Raw genomic sequence first — 27,990 nt, forward strand, 5'->3', positions numbered from 1 at the left:
AATGGGATTAATAAAAATACAAAGATTGCATATTTCTATATATGTATTAACAACTTAAACAAAGTCATTCTTAACAAAATTGTCTCACTTCTTATTTTATAAAGAGATAACAGTTCTTTGAACATCATTTAGTATTATTCTTTCAAGATATCTCACTAACATTTCAGATCTATGGATAATCCAACACATATGTTGATTATTCTGTCATTAATGTGTTCGAACTTTTATACATTAATTTTTTTGAAAGCTTATTTCCCAATTCTATAATAATATCTAATATTAAAAAATATCTGTATTAGGTTTACAATACACAAAACAAACCCAAATTGATTCTCTTTAATTCAATTACACTGGGTCTTGCTGTAGGTAAATCTTAATTATAAAATCTTACATTACCAAACTCAAAGTATAACTGGTTTTATTTTTACTTTCAAGTTAAAGTCTTATTGCTATGAAAAATATAATGTATTGTATTGAAATTCCTGTACGCCTGTACATTTCTAACTTGACATCCAATCTATACTGTGATTTTCATTGTTAGGAAAATAGTTCCGTTTAGAGTGAAATACAAGATTTTCAATTGTGCTTATAAGTAAAAACAAAAGAAATAAGCAGAGGTCAGGACTACAAGTCAGGTAATTATTCAGCTTATTTCCCCCAAAACGAGCACTTTAATGTGTCAGTAGGACACTAGAACACGCGACAAGTTTTATGTTTTTGCTTGTAGAAGATTGTAAAGCTGCTGAAATTTATCACAGAATTAGCCGACTGTGCTGTGAAAACTTAATAAATGAGTAGTGGTATTGTACAGGAATGATGCTGAACATTTAACAAAGGACACACTGACATCTGTACTGAGGTTGGGCAAGGACACGAATCTGTCTACTGTGGACTCTGCGTACATGTTAACCAAGCAGTCAAATAAAAGAAGGTTTAAAATAAGTAAACTTCCTCCATAATTTTCTAAAATTGCACCAACATTTATGAGAACAGTTGTGTGAAATTTAAATTCACCCCTTAACAATCTTTAGCAACCCAGAACAAGAGGACACGGCATAATAACAAAGACTTGATAGTGGGGTATTTTCAACAATGTGCTGTGTAGTCCAGACCTTGCAGTGATTATCGAGAATTGGTGACATAGTGATGTGGACAACATTCCACCGTCAACCAGAAAATTGTCAAAACATACCTGACCTAACTAACTGATAGCAAACATCTTCGAGGAGTGCATCAGATGTGATTAATCTCTTTATCATTTTGGTAACCACACAGAAAAATGAACTTAAATTGTTAAGACAAGCTGGAGTTAGATATACAGTATTACCAATGATATACAATTTGTTTTAAATTAAATAAAACTTTGTGTACACAAAATAAAATGTACAAGTACTCTCAAAATTGTGATTAACCAATACAATAAGTAGTAAAAACATCTCAATATATTATTTACAATTTTGTGCTAGAGCAAACTTACAATGTAATAAAGATATCTGAGGTAAATTTGAATGTTATTGAGACTTTAAACAGTTACATAATTTAACAAATTATCTGCTGTGAATTTAACAAAATTCTACTGTTCACAGAATAGTGTTGTAAATGCAATTGCACAACTTAAAAAATACTTTAAGGCCCTATATTAACATTCATATTTAAATTAAAAGTATATCTAGACATCAGCAACCTTAAACAACTAAGCATTGTAACAAAAACAGAAAACTGGTCAAAAGAAATAATTATGCATTTTTCTAAAGATGTATTGCATTTTTTTTAATATTTTGGTTATAGATTAATCTATGAAAGATAATTAGTTTGTTTTTACGATGGTTAAATGTTATTGAAAGATGGTAGTCTTAAAAACTAACTTTAAATATATAAAGAAAGACTTAACACACTCACGAATGTGTGTAGTTAATTTTTGTACTTCACATGAAACAGATGACTTTTCTCAGTTAATCATCAGAATTGTGTGCAGCAATTAAAATCTCCTGTTGAAATATTACGTATTTGATCATGGATAGGTCAGAAATAGACAATTAACACAGAGCAAGTAAAATTCACCTACATTGAGCACTGGGAAAAATTCCACATAATAATTCATAATAAATGTACACTCATATTCTACATCTTATACAATTCATAGGAATTATAACATTAAAATTATAGAATTTGGTTATTGGGTACATTTGGCATGAAGGTTTATAAAACTTTGGCAATGTACTACAATAACACGATATTTTACAAAGATTGTGTAACATTATTAACAATATAAGTGACAACTACAATCCCTAATCATCAGCTCACTCAGTTTGTTTAGCTTGCAAATGAAGAACAATAAAATTTATTCTTGTCTTCTTAAAAGAAAATCAAAATTACGGAAATAGCCCAGTGAAACCGGTTACAGTAAAACACCTTTTTTGTATGGTTATTATTGTTTCATTTGAGTTTCAAAAATTAAATTGCTGCAAATAATTCTTTTATAGTGTCCTGAGAATTAAATAAATGTAAAAATAAATAAAATTCTTATTTTATAATGTTGGATATTAATACTAACTATATACAATGTATATTACATGAATTCATTTATGTCAAAGCTCGATTCATAACTACCACATTTAAAATGTTTATAAGTTTTGCATATTCAAAGTTAATTGTTATTTCACTTACATTAACTTTTCACAAGTAATATTGAAAGATAATACTCCACCACAAGATGGTTTATGAGCAATGGTTGTAAGCTGCCATAAGTAAAAGTGGTATTACCTTCAATAAAGCAACTTTCAAGCTGTATTAAAAACCAAATATGTTAAGGGTAAATGACATGGTATTAGATATACTTAAACACAACTGTTGAGGATAAAAATGTATATTAACTGATAATTCGATAATGTAGAGCACATGTAGAAAGCATTATCAGCAAGTGGATATTATAGAGCTACAAGCATTGTTCAGGCTTCAGGAAAATTTGTGATGTGCATACAGAATATCAATATCAAAATTGAACATCAAACTACTTTACCAATTGAAAGGCATCAGAGCTAAGAGAGCTAAGCATTTACAATTTCCATTCAGAGTAAACATTAAATGTTAATGTATGAATCGAACTTAAATTTTATTTAGCTTACAGGAGCTAATGAAGAGTGTGGCTGAAGAATTACACACTTTGAAAACCAACAATCAATCAACTGTCAGCAAATTCACATCAGTCAGCCTCAATTTATACATAAAAAGACCATAAGACGATTAGTCAGCCTGTTTTTTTGTCTGTAATTTAGACTTCGAATTTTACAAATTTATAAATTCATTTCAATAAGACTTTATGCTACTTAAAGATCCACCTAATATGAATCAGTAGATATTTCAATTTAATTATTGTAATTTATGAGCCCAACAAATATATAAATATTGTTCCTCTAAGCCTCTTTCCAATCACTTGGCTGCTTTATGACCACTGTCGCCCGGAAAACATAGTTATTAATGGGCATTCCTATGCTGTTGATATGGTTTGAAACTTGTAATGCTAACAACAGTGAGTTATGAATGTATTTATTTATTAATTCACAATTGATAAGTAAAATCCTATCTTACAGTGCTGAATCCTAGCTCTAAGCTTTACAAGGTTTTTGCTCAAAAGTTGAAAACAATGCTTTCATCAAAAGATTGAAAGCATTGTTGTTTATTTTTTCACACCTAAATTATTTGGTGTTTTTGTTACAAAAACGTTAAAACTAAAGAATATATTTGTTTTAAAAGTAACAACTAACAATGTTCATTAATAAGATAAAATGTTTTGAAAGTTAAAATAAAATTACATAGTAAAATGATACTAAATAAAATAAATAAACAAATAAATAAAACTAAAGATAAATTTAATTACTAAAAATATGTTATATAAACAATATTATTTTTGAAGTTTTCGTGAAAAACCTAATTTAAAAAAAAAAAATACTAGAGTAATAATGATTTTTCTGAAAGCTGGCAAAACATTTGTGTTGATCCTGTTTATCACATATTCTTTTCATGGAGCAATATACATTTTTGATAAAATAATGTGACAAATATTAGTCTTCAAAGATGTAAAGAGCACAAAAACATTCAGTTCAATAAAGGAGTTGCACCATAAAGTATTAAATAAAAGTCTCACTACCTATATTATTTTCCATTTTACTTTTTGAAACATAACAGAAAGATTTACAAAGCATAACATTCAATATATTAACAGCAATGCTTTAAGAGCTACATTTCCCAGCCCTCTTTCAATTTTTAAATGTGTTCAAGATCTGCCAAATAATTTGCTTGTGCTGTACCTGACGATACAATAAGTAAACGGTTCTCAGTTAAATTCTATACAATTTTGTCTTAGGTAACAAGATAGCCCATAAAAAACCAATAGTCATAATGGATGAAGTTGTTTTTAGAAGGAAAAGACTACATGAAATTGCTGGGCATATAATGTAAATAGAGAACTAAACTGAAAAATTCGAGTAAGGAATGTTTACTCTAGAATTGCAATTGACAACCTTTGTAACCAAGCAAAACTTAGTTCTTTTTTTCAATCTTAAATAGTCTATTTGGGGCTCATATATTCTGACTTGTTGTGTTGTAAATTTAAATCTTGATTACAGCGTCTACTAATGCTAAATGAGTTTTATTAATGCATACATGGAAAGTCGCTGGGTTAATTAATTGATAACTAAAAAGAGAGCAGAGTCTAATTACAGGTGCAAGAGAAAATTGAATGACAAAACAATTGTATACAAGGTCTGTTAAAAAAATATCGCAACTTTTGTTTTTTTTTTTAATTATTTATTTATTCATCAATCTCAATTTTGTCCTCTTCAAAGCAATCCCCATAAGATATTATACACTTGTGCCAACATTTCTTCCAAGCCTTGAAGCACTTCAAAAAGTAGTTTTTTGTTATCTTGTTCAGCTCCTTCTTCAATGCCGTCTTTATCTCGTAAATTGTAGCGTAGGATCATCCTTTCATGGGCCTCTTCAGTTTCAGGAACAAGAAAAAGACACAGGGGGCCAGATCTGGAGAATACGGTGGTTGCGGCATCATCAGTGTGTTTGTTTTTGGCCAAAAAATTATGCACAATAATGTGTGAGCAGGGGCGTTATCGTGGTGCTAAAGTCAATTTTTGTTCTTCCAGAAATCCAGGCGTTTCTGGCGGATTGATTGCTTCCTTCAAATTGTGCACAACTTGCAGATAATATTCCTTATTGACAGTTCTACCCTGTGGCAGGAACTAATAATGCACCACGCCCCTGCAATTGAAAAAAACTGTAACAAAACTATCAGATTCAACCGAACTTGGCACACTTTTTATGGTCTTGGCTCATGTGGCAGCTTCCATTGGGATGATTGAGCTTTGGTTTCTACACCATAACCATAAACCCATTATTCGTCACTGGTTATGACCCTCTGGAGCAAATTTGGATCATTGCGGACAGAGTCTAACAGCTTATTAGCAATGGTAATGTGCTGTTGTTTTTGGTCGAAATTGAGCAATTTTGGTACAATTTTCGTGCTGACTGATCTCATGCTCAAATCTTTGGTAAAAATCAAATGGCATGATCCAATCAATATTTTCAGGTCCTTGGCAGCGGTGATTCGATGATTGGCCAATACTATTATATTATTTTCTTCATTTCATGTTTTTGTATGTTCTTGACGTGCTTGGGCATCCGGCATGCTGTTCATCGTTCATATCCTCTCGGCCCTGAGAATGTTTTTTACCAAAGATGAACGTTGCTTTTGTCCAAGGTAGCTTCTCCATAAGGCACAGTCAACATTTGGAATGCGTCTGCACACTTAATTTCGTTTTTTACACTAAATTTGATACAGATTCTTTGAATAGGCACAAATCGAAGATGAGCCATGACACGTGCAAGCAAATCAGCTGTCATCAATTAACAGAACATTCAAAATGGCTGAACTTGCTGGTATACGTCAATAGCATACCAACACAACGTCTGCGTACCAACATAACGCCACCAAAAAAAACAAACAAATAAATATAACCTGCGGAAATTAAAAAGTCGCTATATTTTTTTATCAGATTTAGTAAATACAGTTGGTTATGCTTTTATTAACCTGTATCAGCAGCAATAAAGAAATGCATTGTAATACTATTATTGGAATTAACTTATAGTTTCAAATCTATAATGGGTTCAACATAGTTCAATAAATTGATATTTGTAGATTATTTTGTCTGAAATAAAATATGATAATGATATAATATAAAGAAAATATGTTTAGGAGAAGTGTTGTCAGCTTAATATTGGTCACTAAAAGCACAATTCTAAAACAAAATTCTACTAAACTAAGATTTTGGCACTTGGCTTTGCTCTGACAGCTTTTAGAAGTCATATTTAACAGTATTATCAACAAACTGCAACCTACTTAAGTATGATATTTGTGTTTTTGTCTTAAAATTAATAAATCATGTTAGTTCCTATTGTATTTATATGATCAATTTCATAGTTTAAAATTATAAAAATTCATTATAATGTTTAATTTTAACTGTGTTGTTTAGGTTACCATACATTAATATCACTTAGTTCAACATTTACTTTGGCAGTGCTTCAATTCTGCATACAGCATAGAATGCTATGTGTAGAGTACAACAGTTAATCATAGTAAGTATTAGTAACTTGTTCCTAAGATAAAACAAATTCTAAAAAGCTTGATAACAATGAGTGATCACAAGTTATGTATTATTTTCAGTAATTATAAACCTAGATATTAATTAAAGTCTTATTTCTTCTTTCTATCAGCTATACACTTGGGGCAGAACCATTTTCCTTTGGGTTTTGTTACAAGACCAACACAGGCAAAATGAAACCACTCTATGGGGCACTGAAACAAAATTACATCTTTATTAATTTTATGTTGGAAACATACAAATAATTTAATAACCATTTGATTTTAAAAAGTAACATATTGTAACCTTTCAGCTAACAATATAATCATCAACAGAATGAAGAGTCAATTTGGCTTCACATACCAAATCAGTTTGTATAATATATGATGTATGATAAATAATATATGTTATAATATAATGTCTGTTATAAGCTGCAGAATTGTGTACAGTGGATTCACTACATAATGTATTCCAATACAATAAATACCCTCATAACAACTTTTTTATCCCCTTCAAACATTACACATGTTAAAAATACTACTATATTTAAAACTATTTTATTATATCAAAATTATAACAAAATTTATGGTTTAAAGAGGAGCATATAAAACCTTTAAAATATAAAAATCCTACTTAACAAATTGAAGCTCTAAGTAAGAATTTCCCACCCTTCCAATCAAGTTGTTTAGCAGTTATTCAAAAATCATATGGATTATAGTGACTTAAACTAGATTTCCATTACTACAAGTCACATGTTGAGCAACATGTATCAAGTCAAGTTGTGAGTTAATTGTGCATATCGTTTCCATTATCCTACAATAATTGTAAAAGACAAAAGATCTGTAGTGCATTACTGCAATTATTTTGTACAGTGCAAACAATGCAGTGTTTTCCAGTTATTCCTGAATAAATGTGGGGAACTCTGCTACTTCAGTTTTCATGTTAATGGCAGGCACACATTTGAACTACTAAGAAAAATTCCAAAAAGACTGAAGTGGTGGATTAGAAGCTTTTTGACTAAGACATACGGAAGGAACTTATTGTTACAGTTTTAAGGAATTACATTCAAGAAAGAACTGTATACTATTTATTTTTCTGATGGCTGCAAGTACAAGTGGATTACAAATTAATGACATTAGTCATATACTAGATGACAATTTAGCATCCTGTAATGAAGAGACTGATTTGCCTCCTTCACCTGATCTAGACCTAGATATCAATAACAATAGCAATTTGGATACATTTTATTTTTTACTTTTTATTTGAGTAGAAATAATAATACAAATCAAAAGAAATAAGTTAAAATTCAATAAAAACATATTATTTTATGCACCAACAGCTTTAAAACATACATTAAACTTGGGATTTTGGTTCAAAAACAAAAACAAAATATTTGTTTTAAGTATTAACTTATAAAGTAAAAATATAATGGTGTAACAAAACCCATTGTTTTATACCTTGTTTTGCTATACATTTAAAGCCTAATCAGGAAAAAATCATGCATTATCCTATCTTTTCAAAATAAAAAGTGTTACTTTAATAAATACAACAATTTACTTTCACTGAACATTTAAATATAACCAGATAGAGAAATTAGCACTTTTTAATGAGTCCAGAAAGGATTAACAACACCTTTGATCTTTCTGTGTACTCCTTATGTACATATAGCATCTATACACAGTAAAATAGAGTTTATACTGTGGGATATTAGTGATGTAGAAGTTTTTCGACAGCTTTATGAACACCTTTGCAGCGAATGTGGGTACATTTAACTTTAATAAAGAAATCTTGTTTTTACCTGATATGCTGGTAACATATTTTTCATCATGGACCCTTGAAATTCATTATACTGTGAAACCACTGTAAAGTAATAAAAACTTTCCAAAAAAAAATTTGTTATTTTCTGATAAAATGTATTTTCTTAAAATTTTCCACTTATAGTTCTATACCACTTAAACTAACAAGACACAGACTTATTGTACTATCACTAGTATAAACAAATACAACAAAATGATGGAATCTTTGATTCAGTCAGAAAGGCCTTGCACAAAATAAAAATTATATTGGAAAATTTTGTATTCGTTTATAAATACTAGTGATAGTACAATAAATCTTTTTTCCAATGCTCCAAGATTCTATAAGACACAGAATAACTAACAAGTATATAAAATATACAAAATTTAATAGAGAACGAAAAATATTGTCATATACACACTTATTTACGTACAACACAAAACAAACATTTTCAAATATTTAATTCCAGGTATGGTTTACTCTGTACTCTGGCCCTAGTGTGTATAATCTGACAAATGAGACTACTGTAGTAACTTTCGTTGTGGAAAAAAACAACGAAGTTGTGTATAAATGTGAGAGGTGAACACGAGTACGGTACCAACAAGAACTGTTAACCTTTTGACTAGTAATCCCGCAACAAATTCGGGAGTGCCGTACATGCTGCCCGATAGCGCAATGGTGCTAAACAGTTTTCACAATAATGTTTCGTGATGAATAATCTCTCACTTAAATATGAATGCAATCTAGCGGACTAAATAAGAAACAGTTTCAAGTAGTTTTTGTCATTCCCACTAGATAGCACTTACTCTTTTTTTATTTCTTTCAGACCCAATTGACGGTATTCAGGCAATATGAAACACACGTTGTTTCAAGTAATCAGCTGATTCTATTTCTGTTTGTGTAGTGAATACAGGTTGTAACCTCACTTTTACGTTACCGGTTGCCCTGATTGTAAACGTTTTGTTGTGTTTACCGTGAAACGTGGCTGTTTGTGTAATTACTAATCATGTAAAATAGCGCAAGAAAGACTTACACACGAATCTTTGGCTATTATGCTGCCCTGAGATTTACTGTTTGGCATTTTCCTGCCACCATCCCTGCTACATATAAGGACAAGCTAAAGACAGCATGCCACGTGTGCAGATAGACCAGCCTCGGCGAGCAGCGGTGCCGGGACATGATGTGCCGGGATTGAGATATTCCGCTTTGTGTGTTCTACTGTTTTCGCACCTTTCATACAATCAAAGATTTTTGAGGAGGCTTGCATACTGCTACTATCTTTTACCTACCTGTACCTCAGAATGTTTATGAGAAAATACTGAATATTTTATCTTATTCTCATATTTTGCAAATATAATAACTTTTGTGTATAATTAGATTATTTTCTGTATAAACACAAAAAAAACTTAAAAAATATTAAATTGAGTTTTTTTTTTTTATAAAACATTTACTGCAATAAATCAAAGTCATCTACAACAAAAACAAAATCAAAAATGTTAAAGTTACTTTTTAGGCCACTCTTACTGAGAAAAAAATCCCAGCCGTCAAACGGTTAATAATATTAGATTACCCTTAGTAATCTAGATTGTAAAAATAAGTATCTATTTGTTAACTTATTTGTGAGCTCTGTTCATATTTTGGAGTTGTACTCACTCTTGTAGCTAATCACCTGATATGTCACCACGTGGTGAGAAACACGTTTCATGCGTTAAATACAATTTCTAAAGACTGTTTTACAGAAGAATGATTCAACAATGCAGCACGGGTAAAGAGTAGCATATAATTTGTACTTACATCTGGGTTATCACAGCCAATCATCTCGCCATAGGAGACCTGATGACAGAGACAGTAAGTGGGCTCGTTGGGGTCAACTGGCATGTCCAGTACGTCAGCTGTATGCGTGATGCCAGCGAGTCCTGGCAGCACAGCAGCTAACCCAGTCTCCGCTCCCACCACACTGTTAGTAGAAGCTCCCTTGCCTGGCCCACTGTTGTTCTTGCCTCCACCTATCACATTTTTGTGATGTGATTCAAATTATCAGGACGTCATTAATATTTTATCTACTAATTCCTTATAGCAACTTGCCATGTTGCAGATAGGGCATAAGCAAACTGGTGGAATACAAAATCAACTACAAATCTAATACAAATCAAGAAAGGTAGATGCAATCATTTCCTTTATCATCATGTATAGGAACATTAATTACCACATCCCAGAAAAATACATAATAAAATTTTAATACATAACATTCAATTTTATTACTAACCTCTAAAATGTACTAGCTCAGCCAAATTAGTTGAGTAAATATTAACTAAACAAAATTATTTGTAATGCTGGAAATTGGTATATTTTGCATGAGCTCTAATGACCATGTTAAAAGATCCCCTAAATGCATATTTGTCAAAGTGAATTCATAGACTTATATTATTATTAACTATTAATTTTTCAAAGATTTATGTATTTAAACTTTCAGGAAAACAGTCTAATATATAATTTTAGTACAATCACAGTTAAAATTGAAATAGTCGTTTAAGATTAAATTTGTTATGCTCTTTTTCTAAGTAAGTTTCATGTAGTCTATTATACTTTCAACAAGTATTTATTGGGTATCAAATTATTGAATAATCACACTTGATAAAAGTACAAAATCGTCTAAAGAAAGAATAAAATAGCAATCTCTTTCAAAAGTCCAAATAAAGGTACTTTCTATTACAAATAACAAAAATATTAAAACCCACATAAATAACTCTCAAATCAAAATACAATGAAAATACGAGCTTATCTGGCAATAAGTTCTCTGCTTATTGAAAATTTTATGATGGTGATTGCAAATTAAATATTGATAGCCACGATTACAGCATCGTAATGTAATTAACAAATTAACTTTGCAAAATTAAATATTCAATTTTTCTAATTATAGGATATTTATAAATATGAAATAAGGCAACATACCTTTCTTAGCTTTTTTCCTAACAGTTTTTCCTCCTTCTTCTTCTCCACTACTTCCTACTCCAACACGCTTTTTCTTCTCTCCTCTGTCTTTTTGTTTCTTACGTCCACCTATTTAACAAATACAGCAAATTAATTCTTAGTCCATATTACTAATGTACTAATTGTAAATTTCATAAAAATACAAATTTATAATTGTAAAAAAAAAAATTAAATAATTGTAACTCTAATATAGTTGCAAGATTCTATTATGTGAGACTATGTGTAAAAATGTCAAGATAGGTACACACAGGTTGGCATAACTAGTTTAAGCTGGTTCTAGGAAATTAATACTAGAACAATGAAATATATGTTCACTAGGTACATGATGAACCTACAAGTGACGGTAACGTTGGAGAGGGGGGGAGTCCGTCATTGCATTTTTGTACACAACACATATTTGTAGTTGTGTTGTCAAAATTTTCTCATGGTATTGTGAGAAAGTTAGTTCACAGTATTATGTAAGCTGAGATTGTATTTTAAATTCCATTTAATATATAACATTTCATAAGATTCAATATGAATTTAATATATTTTTTAACCCATTGCGGATCGTATTGTTTTGGCACACGGGCACCAGCGGGCACGAATTAATTTACAGTCAGCGGCCAAACGAACAGCAATGGTGCGCCACATTGTATCACTCGCTATTGTAAACACACTTCATATCTACGTTGAACTGGATTCCGGTTTATAAATATATCTCCATCAATATTCTTAAAAACAAAATAATAAAATACAATACATTGTTTATGAACTATTGTAATATTTTCTCCCTAATAAACACTCTCTAATAAATATCTATCAAGTTCAGACGATCGTAAGTTTTCCATTTTGATCAGCTCATATTATGACACGCAAATTATACCATAAAATACGATACTAGTTACTATTATAATAACAGCTGACGAAAACAACCAATCAGAAGCGCTACAAAGCAGAGAGTAAACTCATATGAATGATTTTCAACTTCAACATACAACTGCGATCTATAGGATATTTATAACACTTTTGAAAACTCTGAACGTAAACCGTTGTTAAACACTCTTAGTTGACAAGTGAAGACGATCGCCCAATCTATCAGACATTAATAGAACTATTTGGAGGGAAACTTAAAAGCAGACCGCTTTTGCGCCCTGAGCTCGTCATTAGGCCCGGCCGCTGCGTGACAAGCGCAGCTCGTCAGTGATCCGCAATGGGTTAATTTGAAAAATTTTTAACGGTTATGCAATTATTATATTTAGTTGAAGAAACACAGGTTATAGCTTGAATATGTAACATATTGCACTCTACAAGCCATTGTGACCCATAGATTTCGATCTCTAGCTCAGCTCAGATGAAATCACAGGTAGTTGTCCTCTCAGCTCCGCGGGCCACAGCAAGTGGCCGGCTGAATTCTGCATCACCACTCGGTGTTTGAATAACCATATTTTTCACTTTGGCTAATAATTAATGGCACTATCTGACCTTCGAACCTTTAAATGATTAAAATTTAAATACAATTGTCGAAAAATCACAGTTGTAAAGTTTAGAACTGTCTATAATTTATTTTAGCATTTATAAAATAGTTATATTGACAGACACACTGATGCTATTCATTCTATACATTGTACGATTTATACATAAATGAGTTTGAATTGAACAATTTATGTAGTTTATTAGCTTTAGTCTTGAAACTTCTCTTCTATTGGTTATTTATTACTTACTCTGAAACATACCAAGTAACTAGTATGTAACTGTAGTTATAAGTTCACCTCATTTAAAAGTATTTTTATTAGCAAAATAAAAATACAATTAGAAAAATTTATTTATTTCCTTATTTTACCAAGAAATTGTACAATTTTCATCCATAAATGGATAAGGACTGACTTTTATAACTGCACAATACAGTGGACCTGTACTGTGTAGTGGTGGCCTGTGAGCTGAATGGCAAATTGTGGCGAGAGCCATTATATTGTTAAAATTATACAACTTTTCGGACTTTTGTTATTTGAGAAATTCGCTGTCTCCTTTAACAATACAGACCTACACATTTGGTTTTTATAGATTCACATATTACTATGGAATAAATTCTATAAATAAATTTCTATAAATAAATTATAGAAAAAATTGTATTGTACATATGTTATCATCACACATAAATTTAAAACTTTTGCAATTTCAAAGTGTTAACAAATATTAGTTTAAAAATATAACTATAGCCATCATTTTAATCAAACAAGATTTTTTTCTTCCTGAAATGTTCACCACAATTTTAAATGAAACACTTCAAAAATAAGAGAATAAGAATAGTAAATATAAAAATGGTAATATAAAAATATTAAATAATAAAACCTTACGGTCTTTCATTTAATATATTGGCGTTTTTTACACACTACTTTAAAGAGTGGTTCTCAGTAAAAGGATTAAAATACGTGACATGAAATTGATAGCAAATAACTGATAAAACTTACGTTTCTTTGGATCAGTATCTTCTTGACTACGGGTGTTACTTAGAGCCTTATCCTGGATCTCAGATTCAAACCTAGCTAAATCAGAATCTAACCTTCGAATGTGTTTATCTACCTGTTAACAGAACACATATTTTTAACTAATGTTAGTTTCAGACAAATTTAGACACCAACTTATTTTGAAATAAATAAGATTATATTCCAATATTTTTGACATACTAGTACGTAACTATTCAAATCTGTAAGAAGATCTTTGGTTCTTCATTGATTTGATTCATGATACTCATTATAATCTATAGAATTCATTATATAGTTCTACTAGAAATATAAAAGTATTGAAAAATGAACAGATCCCAATTTTGTTGCTTATTTGAAAAGGAATTTAATTTACTGTTTCCATGTTATAAGGTAATGCAAATACAGAATTTTTTTGTTTGAGTAAAGCTAATCTAAAAAAATCTAGTGAAAATAGATTGATAAATTTGCCATCTGTCTGTTATTGTTAATAAGATTTTCGTGAATATATTACATATACTAGCTGTTTCCCGCGGCTTCGCACGCTTTTCGTAAGTTTTGCCCGCGTATGAGCATTTCTGGTTGAAGTAAATTATATTTCCAACCCCGATGTAGATTTTACCTTGATGTCACGATCAAGAAAATATGTCAAAAATGTATTGTACATGCATAATGTATTTTATTACAAAGTGGTCTACCACTCAACCTTTAAGTTCAACCAAAAATTTAGTTTAGACAATTATACATCATAACTTAGCGCCTTCAAATAGTGTTTCACTGTTTAATATACGTATCTATCTCGTAATTGCAGGTTATAATGTGCAGGCGCTTTGAAAACTTTTCTTCATTTTATTCGTTTATATTCACGACATAAGCGAATAATTCAGATAATAACTATCCTATCTTCTAAGTTAGACTAAATTACAGATACATGTGAAATTTGATTGAAATTGGTTCAGTCGTTTTGGAGTTTATTGGCAACATACATCGTGACTCAAGATTTTTATATATATAAGATAAGCTGATTAGTGGACTAAAATAAATATGAATGTCTATGCCAACTAAAAGCAACCTCTTAGCTCACGTAAACATAAGACATTAGGTCTACACAAATATTGAATTGTCTCATAGCACAATAGACATGCCAGACAACACGATGGACTAAGCACATGTTGTTGCATTGCAGCAACTGGTACCAAGAGCCTGCAGTAATACTAACATATAAATAAAATGTTCTATTAAAAATATTTCAATTATTACTATTTGAGTTATATTTATTTTCATAATAGCTTAATATAAAAAAATCACATTAGTATGGATTTGCACAGGTTTTTCTGATGTATCCATAACTCGACTCATGACGTTATAACTGACATATCAGAACCTGTCCATAAAGAGCAAAGTTACTAGGCTATAAAACATTTTCTCTAACACATAATTTATCTGGTGCATATCCAATAAACATTAAAAATGCCCTCTGAGGGGGATATACAGGGTGAGTCAGAAATATGGTAAAATATTTTAAGACGTGGTTGTAGAGCTAAAAATAAGAAAAAAATGTTATATAAAGGTAGGTCCGGAAACGCTCCATTACTGAGTAATGGCTGGCGAAAGATTTTGCTTTGTTTTTAATTCACTTGGTGAAATTAAGTGATTCTGAAAAGTTTTGTTCTTACTTTTTAACTCAAATAAGATGGATTTATAAAGAAAATCACACTGAAAAATCAAATAAATCCACTCTAGAGGTTGTAATGTGAACAGTTTTTGAGAAAAAGTATGAAATTTGCCAAAAATCTAATAACAAAATTACCGTCTTAAATGTTTGATGTCGAATAACATTGTTAAATGACCAAAAAACAAACTGTTTTTCCTAATAAGAATTGTAGAGAATTTAATTCTGAAAACAACCATAGTAAACAAAGTTAACTAAATGTGTAAAAAAGTTATGATATTGACTCCTCACGTATCACACTACACAGCAAACTTTTGCTGTTTTATAATAAGGAATGAGTATCTGATTGGTAACAGCTGGTGAAAAATAAACATTTTTAATTCAAAATTTTATTTTTAAATACAATAAAAATCTACAATCGCTTTTAGTCTCGCCGGAAGATTAAAAGGATGCTCTAAATGACCCATTGTTCAAAATGCACGCGTTCAGGCGTCTTCTCATCAAGTTTCGGACCCATTCAAAAACTCGAGGTGTCTGATTAATGGTTTCTATTCCATTAGAAATGTTTAATCGGAGTTCTTCAATGGTATCTATTGGGGAAGAGTAAACTAATGTTTTTAAATGTCCCCAAAGGTAAAACAGTCCAAAGGATTTAAGTCCGGTGATCTTGCTGGCCATGAAACTGGTCCACCTCGGCCTATCGATTGATTTGTGAAACTCTCATTTAGGTGTCCACGAACAGCCAGAGAGTAGTGCGCAGGTGCCCCGTCATGCATAAACACATGTTTTTGGCGCAAATGCAGAGGTACATCATCAAGCAGGTTAGGTAGCTCGTCTCTTACCACGCCATTAAGCCTGGGAGGAAGCACGAATACGACAAAATGATCTGCTAAGATTCCATCCCAAACATTTACTGAAAACCGATGTTGTGGGCGATTAGGTTTGATAGCATGAGGATTTCTGTCTGCCCAAATGTGGCTGTTATGGAAGTTAATGATAGCTGTTCTTGTAAGTAAAGTGACAAAATTGTGACTTTGGTAAACAAAATTTGTATTCAATTAGTTTGGATCAGCACATTTTAACAGGAGCCATCGACAAAAACAACATGGGGAGCGTAGTCTTGTGGCAAAAGAGTTGCTGGAACATGGAGTTGCTTGGACATGCTGGAAGTGGTATGGGTGTAACTGGTACCCGTGTAGTATTCTCCGAATACTAGATTGGCTGACATTGAACTGTAATGACAATTCTCTAGTGCTCTTTTCAGGATAATCAGAAATTTTATTAAGAACCAACTCTTCTAATTCAACAGTCCTACATGATCGGGCGATGCCTGCATTACTATGCTCCGAAGACTTCAAAGAACCTGTTTCAGATAGGCATTGATGAATAGTGGCAAAAATCGTGTGCTTTGACACCTGCGGATAGGAAAGTTCTTTTGCTAGACAGACGTTTTGCTGAAGTACTATTGCAGCGTTCCAAACCATACATTAAATGCATGTCTGCTAAATCAGAGTTTGAATACACATGAATATTACCTTCCATTTTTAATAAATGAAACACACAACACAAAATCACTAATAAAATGGATGGAAATAATTAGTTAACCCTCCGAGCGTCGGCCGACTTGTTTTAAGTCGACGGCACCTTTCTCTAAACGTCGCCGTCTTATTTTAAGTCGACGGGCACTTGCCGATCAAATTAATTGCACCCGCGCTATTATTGGCGTAATATTGTTCTAATATTACATATAACGAAAGCCCGTGAGTTGTTTTTTACATTTAGTGGTCTTTGTATACCTCTTGGTCTGTACCAGATGCTAGTGTACGTGGTTATACCAGCTGTTATTTCGGGCGGGACGCGGCTCGCGTGATTCTTCAGTGTGTTGTTGTTTTGCACACGATGAGTGATTGAGCATTTTGCGAAATAGTATTTTGTGTTGTGAATAGTTTTATCTTTATTTGTGTGAGTTTAGTGTACTAACTGTAAAACAATGGGTGACCCGTGCAGATCAAGTGACATATAGAGAAATTTTATCATTGACCGATGTAAGTGAATTTGATAATTCTGAAGTTGAGGCAGTCCCTACTACATCCATAGACGAAAATAACCTAGACGATGATCAAATATCCCTAGGAGATGTATCGGAAGGTAATTCAGATATAGATAATGACCTATGTGACTATTCATCTGGCTCAGATGACGATTATGAGCCAAATGCATCAGATTTGGATTCTAGTAATGAGGAAAGCGAAAGGCCTAGGTCCGGCTCTAGCCCAGCTGGGAACGAATCCGACAATGATTATCGTCCTGAGATCCCAGTTCATCCTGCACCTCCTGGGCCAGTGTGGGTTCGAGTCATACCCAGGTTCTGAAAAACCCAGTCGATCTGCCATCAAAATTTCAGTGTGAGGAATCCGGGGATCAAAAACTGTCCTCCAAGAAATAGTTCACCTTTGGCATACTTCTCTTTATTTTTTACCCAAGCAATCTGGTTTTTTGCTATGTAATGAAACTAATTTGTATGCTTCAAAAAAATTGGATGAAAAAAGAACTGGATGGTAAAATGAAACCAACATTCTAGATGCAAGCGATGGGTTGATGTTTCAATAGCTGAGATGAAGCGGTTCATTGCCATAGTTATTAATATGGGAATGATCCGGAAACAAAATGTAAAAGATTATTGGGCAACCCTTAGCAACCAATACATTCCCTGGTTTGGACAGACAATGTCTTACAATCGTTTTTGTCTCATTTCGTCATTTCTCCATCTGACTTCGGCAAACACTCTAAAAAAGGGGAGAACCAGGGTACGACCCTGGGTCAAGGTTCGAGAGTTCATGGACTCAATTAATCATGCCTTCAAAACATATTTTGTTCCCTATTCAAAAAACCTATCGATAGATGAAAGTATGATAGGTATGAAAAATCGATCGGTTATTCATACAGTACATGCCAAATAAAAGACACGCCAGATTTGGGATTAAAAATTTGAAATATGTGACAGTGAGACTGGATATATCTTGCACACGGCATTATATAGTGGTAAAGACTTTCTCCAAGACGGCAATGATCCATTTACTCAGAAAGTTATAATGGAATTAATGACACAAACAAGGCTTCTAAACAAATTTTACCACCTCTTCACAGACAATTTTTATACAAAGCTTCCACTCGCTGAAATCCTTGTTTGAGAAGGACATCTTACCTTACTGGAACTGTGAATAAGAGGACCAAAGATTTGTCAAAGAGTGGTCTTGTCAACTAAATTAGGTGAACAACAGAGTGTTTATTTTAGAAGAGGGCCTGTGTTAGCAGTAGGGTACAAACAAAAAATAACCCGAAAAACCAGTATACCTTTTGTCAAACAGCTTGTCATGCCCAAGATCTACGAGTTCAAAGCAAAAAAGTCACCATGAGGCTGTAAAGCCATACATGATACAGCAATATAATTTATACATGGGTGGAGTGGGACATGAAAGATAAATCCATCTTATCACATAATCATGCTCGCGGACCACCACTCGCTATTGGAAAAAAATTTTTTATAATCTCCTTGACATGGCAATTTTCGACTCCTTCATCTTATATTCAAAAAATACAGACAAGCCTATGCCCAGAAGAAAATTTGTGATGGTTCTAATTGATGAACTCACAAGAACAGCACCAGAAGAAGTAGCCCCTCAGCCTGCTCCAACATCAGTAGAAAATGCACTGGCACACCTACCAGGGAAACAATCAAAGGGTATGTCCTGTTTGTAAAAAACGCAGCTATTGGTGGTGTGAAGCATGCAATTGTGGGGGTTTCATCCCAAGTGCTTCAGCAAAATGAAGCACTTCAGAAGGTCCCTTACAGGGATAAAAAGGCAGCACCCAGATGGACAAGACGACAATGAATAAAACTGTGAACAGTTTTTTTGTATATAATGTAAATAATAAGTGTTTTTTTCGTGTGTGTGTGTGTGTGTGTGTGTGTGTGTGTGTGTGTGTGTGTTATAGTTTTGTGTTGTAAAAAACTCGTTTCTTCATCTAATCTACAAACTACTTCAAAAAAGGTAAATAACAAAAGCATTTAACTGCATGAAAATAATTTTTATTGTTGTGCTACTTAGCAACACCAAAATAGGCAAAAATTCAAATTTGTGCATATCCATGTAAGTTTGTATAACATTATGAATATATTCACAGAACCCTATAACCCTGTATATTTATGTGTTCATGACTAAATTTGGTATAATTTGCCTATTATGAAATTGTTCTAGAGGTAATATAACAATAAACATGTGGATACTTTTATTATATTATAAAAATATTTTCTAAAATATTTTTTCCCTTTCATAGGCTGTTGCAAAAAAAAATTTTTTTTTAATTTTAATTTTTTATATAATCATATTCTGTAAGTCTTTACGAGAAAATGATGTATAATACTCTATATTTAAACCATTCTTAAGATTTTTTTTATGAATTATGCAAAAAAAGACTGCAAAACCTATAAAAAAGGTGGACGTTAGGGAAATATGATGGACGCTCGGAGGGTTAAAATACTTAACACAAGCACATAGTATCTTTAGAGTTTGTTGTTTTATTCAACAATGACGTGACATATGTCATCTAATAATAAATGCCCAGCTGATTATTTATTATTTAAAAATGTTTAAACAGTTGTTGTTTAAATAATTAATTATTACCAGCTATTACCAATCAGATACTCATTCCTTATTATAAAACAGCAAAAGTTTGCTGTGTAGTGTGATACGTGAGGAGTCAATATCATAACTTTTTTACACATTTAGTTAACTTTGTTTACTATGGTTGTTTTCAGAATTAAATTCTCTACAATTCTTATTAGGAAAAACAGTTTGTTTTTTGGTCATTTAACAATGTTATTCGACATCAAACATTTAAGACGGTAATTTTGTTATTAGATTTTTGGCAAATTTCATACTTTTTCTCAAAAACTGTTCACACTACAACCTCTAGAGTGGATTTATTTGATTTTTCAGTGTGATTTTCTTTATAAATCCATCTTATTTGAGTTAAAAAGTAAGAACAAAACTTTTCAGAATCACTTAATTTCACCAAGTGAATTAAAAACAAAGCAAAATCTTTCGCCAGCCATTACTCAGTAATGGAGCGTTTCCGGACCTACCTTTATATAACATTTTTTTCTTATTTTTAGCTCTACAATCACGTCTTAAAATATTTTACCATATTTCTGACTCACCCTGTATATTCAACATATTCATTTTGTCATATCCATATTTATATTTAATTTTCAACAGACTAGAATAATATGTGTATCTACTTACAAGCTCATATGTCTGTATGGCCAACTGAACTTTATCATCTCCATATTCTTTAGCTTTGTTAAATTGGGCCATTATGTCATTCATTTTTTCTTTCTTCTTATCAGGTGAAAGCAATTTGATATTCTGCAGATATTCATCAGCCATTTTGTCAATATTGCGCATGACATTTTGAGCTCGAGCATCCAAATCTCTCATGAGCGTAAAATTTCTCTGCAATTCTATTGGAAGATGTTCTAAACCTTGTAACAGAAGATAACACTATTATTCAATAGAAATTAAAATACTAATATTATAAAGTCTATACTAAATAAAAAAAACTCTGTTAAAAGTAATACAAACAGTAATGTCCATTTATGTAACCTGAGAAGAACATTTAGCATAATGTACATAAGCTTAATGTAGTAAGGACTTAATTTATAAGTTTTACTTTTGGTCAGTCAGTCATGCAGGTAAATGATAAAACTAAGCAGGATCTCTTGGGTTCAAGATAACTTGTCCCTTCTTCAATCATGCACAGTACAAAATCCAGACAGTCTCACATAATATGAGATTGTCAAAAGTATTTTGTAATATATTATATATTTTAGAGCTGCAGTATAATAAGCAGCCCCCATAATAATCAAATCAGTGAACCAATTACATTCACAATTACAACCAGTTAGAATTAATTTACACAAGCTATTTTAAATTTGTAATAACAATATGACTACCTACTAGTAGTTATCTGTGGTAAACATTGATAAAACCAAATGTTTGCCCATTTTTACTCGTAGGGACCATAGCCTAGGCCCGAGAGAGCTGAGGATGCATTCCTGCGGCAATACGCGGTTGAAGGCATGCAGCTGTGGCATTCTTGAGTGCGTAAACCAGTATAAATATTTAAGTGTCATTATTGATAACAAATGTTCATGTGTTCGACATGTTCAATATATTAAAAATAGCTTAAGAAAACATATATATGCTTTTACACAGCTGTCAGGTGCTGACTGTGGATTTTTGTAGGATTATGTAATTCGCATACATGCAATCCTTGTGGCAGTATGGGATCCTAACTTATGGGTCTCAACTTCTGTGTAATACTTTTTTACTAAAATTTACTCTTGGGCCTAGTTTAAATTTTATTTATATATATTTTTTTAACTAACAGTTTATTTTAATTATAAACAAACAATATTTATTTCAGTGAAGCTTAAAAAGTCAATTAAACAAATGTAAATAAATCCTTTCTGCACATAAACAATTAATCCATGCAGTGAGTAATTCTTTAAGTAATTGAGTAATTCATTATGTTAATTTCAATGGAGAATTAATGTGTCTGATGTTTGTGTTTGAAGCTAGTTTACCCGTCACATTCCAGATTGATAACGACTATGCCCATGTCTTTGTAAGTACTGCATGTACAACGTTATACATATATGGCTACACTAGGCTTTTACGGGTTAAACAATTGATATAGGCCTACTAGCTAGTTTAACCCCTGACATTCCAGATTGATACCGACTATTCCCATGTTCTTTGTAAGTACTGCACGTACAACTTGGGTGTAAGTTGGCAGGGGTAGACTTTAATAAGCAGCCTACACTCATTACTCAGTTGATTTACAAATGGTTAATGTTTTTATCCAAGAGCCTAATCTGGTATTACATTTTATTTAACTTAGCATATGATTTCAACTTATTAGTGATAGTAATTTTATTTGTTAAACAGCACGAAGTAACTAATATTTTTAGACATTTAAAATGGCGATAAATATGTAAGATATTTCTCACAAGTGACGACATGCGTTTAAGTGTCTTCAACGTGTAGGTTTGGTTTCTGGTAACCCATGGGGAGAATTTTTTCCTCCCTTTCACAAAAGCGGTTACTCATTATATCAAGCTGGGCAAGTTATAAATATTGTAATGTTTCTTTGATATCTAAGTCTAGGCCACAGTTGGTTTATTGTTGGGTACGGTCCAATAAGCGGACCCGGTTTTTTATATCGAAATTGGCAAACGATATTACTTAATCATAACCATCGATATAATCAATCGATACTGATGAATTATTTTTAACAACTTAAATAATCTATATGAACAGCTGTAAACACTTTCAAATAATACAAGGTAATATTTTAAATTTCACGTAACATTGTGTATTAAAATGGCCGTCAATCTTAGGAAGCTTCACGAAATTGCTTTAAAAGACGATAAAATATGTTTTTTATGGCTTCAGGATGTTGGGTTAGTACCTAAGAATCCATTATGTGATATTTGTGGAAAGGTAACAAATGTAACTGTCAGAGGAGCTAACATGGTCGTCTTCAGATGCAAAAAAAGAAGGTAATGGTGGACACAACTTTAGTAAAAACGTTTTCGTTCTGTTTCATTTAGTTAAAGTTATGAGTTTTCCTGATTTTGGTTATGTTCATTTATTATTGGTTATCATTAAATTCACATTTTAATTTAAACATATGATTGTTATTACTTTTATATCGATTGATAGTCTATGATTCGATATGCGAATATTAGGTATCGATGATTATATTCTTCGATATAAAAAACCAGGTCCGCTTATTGGACCCTACCCTTATTGTTTTGTAATGTTAGAGTTAAATTTATTTTTAAAATTGTAATGTACTAGATTCTCCTTGTTACAGTAATTTCTTATAACTCTTATTGTGTACAATTTTTACATATATCGAAGTTGGATTATTTATCAAATTGTTGATAAAAACGACCGTAAAACGAGCGTAGGCCGCTTAATAAAGTCTCCCTGTTGACAGGATCAGTAATTTTCTTTTAAAAGTATACTAGACACAAAACACCAGTTATGATTTTTTTTTATATTTACAATTTTTTAACCACTTAGCCTACTTTATGTTATTTTGTGATCTACAGGGCATTTATCGGGTACGGTCCAATAAGCGGACCCGGTTTTTTATATCGAAATTGGCAAACGATATTACTTAATCATAACCATCGATATAATCAATCGATACTGATGAATTATTTTTAACAACTTAACCCTTATAACGTCAGTATATCTTTTCACGACTTCTAGCAAACGGCACAATATATAAAAAAAAAAAATTTAAATGTGTAAAGTTCATTTTTATTTTTACTTTCTATAATTATGGTAAGTATAAAAAAGTAAAAATTTTAAAATTATAAAGTCACTGTACTCAGGATCGTCAATGTTACGAGACATGTTATTTATCACTAATAATGAACACGGTACTTTGGAATTATACCGACCACACCCAGACATTAATCGTTATTTGACATTTTGCTTCTACTGATTACTAGATTAACGTAGAACAATATTTCGTCAATATAAAACAGGAATTGTCTTATCGCAAACCCCTCCCCATCCTCAGACAGAGGTCAAAGTCGAGCGGTCTAGTAGATAACGTGATTGCAGAGTCTCGCCGCCCGTTCAGATGATGCGTCGCTTTGTTGTACTTCCGTGTTTTACCTCTACATTTCTCCAAACACAAAAATTAAATAAAAACAAACATGATCAAACTAAAACTAAACTCTTTATTGAAAAAAACACTCAAAACTTGTTTTTATTCTTGATCATACTCCGCCACCCAAAATGCGAGTGCCATGCCATGCCTTCTCGCTGATGTCAACGAAAGAAAAACATCCCTCGAGATAGTACCTATCAGTAAAATATCAAATTCTAGAGGATCTGATCAGAAATATAAATTGAATTGTAATGGAAAGGCAATTATGTACCACGCAAATCATGTGATGCCGCGTGGCCTGTCGTAATCGGGATTCTCGAGAAAGATAAGATAACAGCGACAACAATACCGATCACAATGCCTGGAAATGCTTGTAAGTTTGTAATTAAAGAGTTATTTTTTCGTTCTATCATGTTTGTTTAGCTATAAATTTATATTTTTGTGTTCTTCATACTGGTGTGGTCGGTAGAATCCCAAAGTACCTGAACACTAAATAGGTGACACTAAACACTAAAATGACACTAAAAACACTAAATGAATACTAAAACTAAGATATCAATACTTTTAACAAATAAATAAAAACCATATAAACAGAAAACACGACGAAGGAAACCGACTCAGCGATGGTTAGACACGCACTACCTGAAGCCAAACTGCAAACAAAAGCGCGCGCGCTGTACGGCATCTGTGCCGTGTGGCGGGGAGTGTCTAGACACCGCGTCTATTGTTTCAAACAATGTAACGCGACAGCTATATTTTGACGCTTGACATAGGTCAATAACCCACACACATGGTTGACGCATACCGTTAGTGACATTGATCGGATTTAAAAGGAACTTAAATTTGCTATAGACGCAGTTTTGTGTCGATGCGCCGTACCGCGTCTTTGCCGTTTGGAGATAGTTTGTCTATGCGCCATACGGCGTCTGTGACGTTATAAGGGTTAAATAATCTATATGAACAGCTGTAAACACTTTCAAATAATACAAGGTAATATTTTTAATTTCACGTAACATTGTGTATTAAAATGGCCGTCAATCTTAGGAAGCTTCACGAAATTGCTTTAAAAGACGATAAAATATGTTTTTTATGGCTTCAGGATGTTGGGTTAGTACCTAAGAATCCATTATGTGATATTTGTGGAAAGGTAACAAATGTAACTGTCAGAGGAGCTAACATGGTCGTCTTCAGATGCAAAAAAAGAAGGTAATGGTGGACACAACTTTAGTAAAAACGTTTTCGTTCTGTTTCATTTAGTTAAAGTTATGAGTTTCCCTGATTTTGGTTATGTTCATTTATTATTTGTTATCATTAAATTCACATTTTAAGTTAATTTAACCCTTTTAACCCCAGCCATTTTTCCATGGACTTGCCAGAAAGCCCATGGCGATAAGGGACCGTAGTGCAGAATTGAGGGAAAATTCATCTAGTTTTCTTATTTTTGAAGATAATTTTTAGGTTTTTGTTTTAAATTGTTCACAAATAAGTGTACTCTTAGATGTAATAGTTAAAAAGTACTTTTACAGAATGATTTGTTTTTTTAGCGTATTTATACATAAAATTTTTTTTATTTTTTTTTATTTTTTATAGTTTGGACATACATAAACAGTAGAAAAAAAAATTGTAGCCCCTGAAAAATGAAGCAATTTTGTTGTACACATATTTCTTACTACACACACAAAATTTTAAGAACTTTCCTTGATAAATGCAGGAGATATATCCAATTAATTGTATTGCTGCATAAGCACTTCTTCATATATTTCCACATACACGTCAGTAGAAGTATACAGATATGTTTACTTGTTTTTGCACTTTTGAAATAATAACAATTGTAAAATAACACAAACTGATTGTAATGGTTTGTAAGACTAAAACTTGTTTAATTTTTCAAAAAAGTAAAAGAAATAATATTTACAATATATACATTTTATGGTACTTTGGGAATGGGGTCAGATTCCGTTATATGCCCCAACGCTTAAACCTTTTTCAATGAACTTAGAACGTTATAAAACGATGTAGTTGAGTAAAAGAACTAACATTCCATTAATCAACAAGCGTTTCCAGGTATTGTGATCGGTATTTTTGTCGCTGTTATCTTATCTTTCTTGAGAATCCCGATTACGGCAGGCCGCGCGGCGGGACTCTGCAATCACTTATCTACTAGACCGCTCGACTTTGACCTCTGTCTGAGGATGGGGAGGGGTTTGCGATAAGACAATTCCTGTTTTATATTGACGAAATATTGTTCTACGCTAATCTAGTAATCAGTAGAAGCAAAATATCAAATAACGATTCATGTATGGGTGTGGTCGGTATAATCCCAAAGTACCAGTGTTTATCAAAGTGTTTTCACTCACTGGTAACTTTTCTCTACGACGTTTACTCATGTTTTTTTACTAATAATACAATAAATCACACGAAAAACAACCGCTTTCAATCACGCAAACTAATTGAGGTTATAAGTTAGCATACAACAACAATGCAACTGAAGTCGTCTGACAACTTACATCGACAAATAAACTACGCTCAATGACGACGAAATACGATGCCAATTGGAAGGTTTATTGTTTTTGCATGTAGCCCGTTTCTTCACCGACTACTATACCGAAACTGATGGCATTTGGACATATTATTAGCCAGCTACATTAAATTCTCGAGACGTCCGGTATATCGGACGTTGGGCATTTTAGCTAGATCACCTCTGTCCGATATGTCGGACGCCGGGGCTAAAAGGGTTAAACATATGATTGTTATTACTTTTATATCGATTGATAGTCTATGATTCGATATGCGAATATTAGGTATCGATGATTATATTCTTCGATATAAAAAACCGGGTCCGCTTATTGGACCCTACCCCATTTATCACTGAATCATGACCATAATAACAGCTTTTAAGTGTTGAAAACAATTTATACCACATTAACACCCAAATTGTACTAAGCAAAGGTCTGAACTCACAGTGTGAAAATATGTTAGAAATTACGAATTTGACAGATCCAAGGTAAATAATTAGAGAAATTTATGATTCAATTGATATGGTGGACGCTTATTATACTGCAGAATTGAAATTAGCTTGGAAACCTGGACCATAATCTAGTGTTGTCTAAGTAAATTTGTCTACCAATACGTTTTTTAGCTTATTTTAGTTTAACAGTAGGACTATTAGCAGCAGAACTAATGACAATAAACTCACTGTGGACAAAAAACAAATGGGAAACTCTTAAGTAGTATACTGAAATGTAAGTTGTCTCAAGAGCAAGGGGAGGGTGAATTTGTATTCTATTTTGAATCAAACTATGCTATGTCATTAAACTAAATACTTACTATCAAGATACTGTTCTAAATACAAAGCTGATGTCATATTATGTATTAAAACTCTATTGCTATTAGTTCAAAAGGCCTTTCTGTGAGATCTGTAGACTATAAATAAATGTATTCTCCACAAAATCAGATGTTAATCTAATCTCATTGCTGTTAATACAATGTAACGTAACTGAAACCATTCAAATTTAATTCCAAACAAAAATACTATTGGTATTCCTAAAAACAACCACCATTCTTATAGCACAAATAGCCTATAATATGTCCGAAATAAATCACACAACAACAAACAATGACGAAATAGAGCTAACGGATAGGCTCCAGACTCCAGGCTGATCGG

At 32.1% G+C, this 27,990-nt stretch overlaps 1 protein-coding gene across 1 annotated transcript; it reads right to left on the minus strand.

Annotated features, from left to right (window-relative positions):
- Positions 1 to 25: 25 nt before the first annotated feature.
- LOC124359505 (inhibitor of growth protein 5) lies at positions 26 to 27,973 on the minus strand. Its single transcript, XM_046812297.1, has 6 exons — positions 27,654 to 27,973; positions 20,876 to 21,114; positions 13,886 to 13,997; positions 11,397 to 11,504; positions 10,239 to 10,450; positions 26 to 6,865 (listed from the first exon to the last, which is right to left on the minus strand). The coding sequence occupies exons 1-6, from the start codon at positions 27,688 to 27,690 to the stop codon at positions 6,764 to 6,766; spliced, it is 810 nt and encodes a 269-aa protein (XP_046668253.1). The 5' UTR covers positions 27,691 to 27,973; the 3' UTR covers positions 26 to 6,763.
- Between the last annotated feature and the right edge of the window lie 17 nt (positions 27,974 to 27,990).

The sequence above is a fragment of the Homalodisca vitripennis genome, chromosome 4 (assembly GCF_021130785.1).
Source record: "Homalodisca vitripennis isolate AUS2020 chromosome 4, UT_GWSS_2.1, whole genome shotgun sequence".
NCBI classification, from domain to species: Eukaryota; Metazoa; Arthropoda; class Insecta; order Hemiptera; family Cicadellidae; genus Homalodisca; species Homalodisca vitripennis.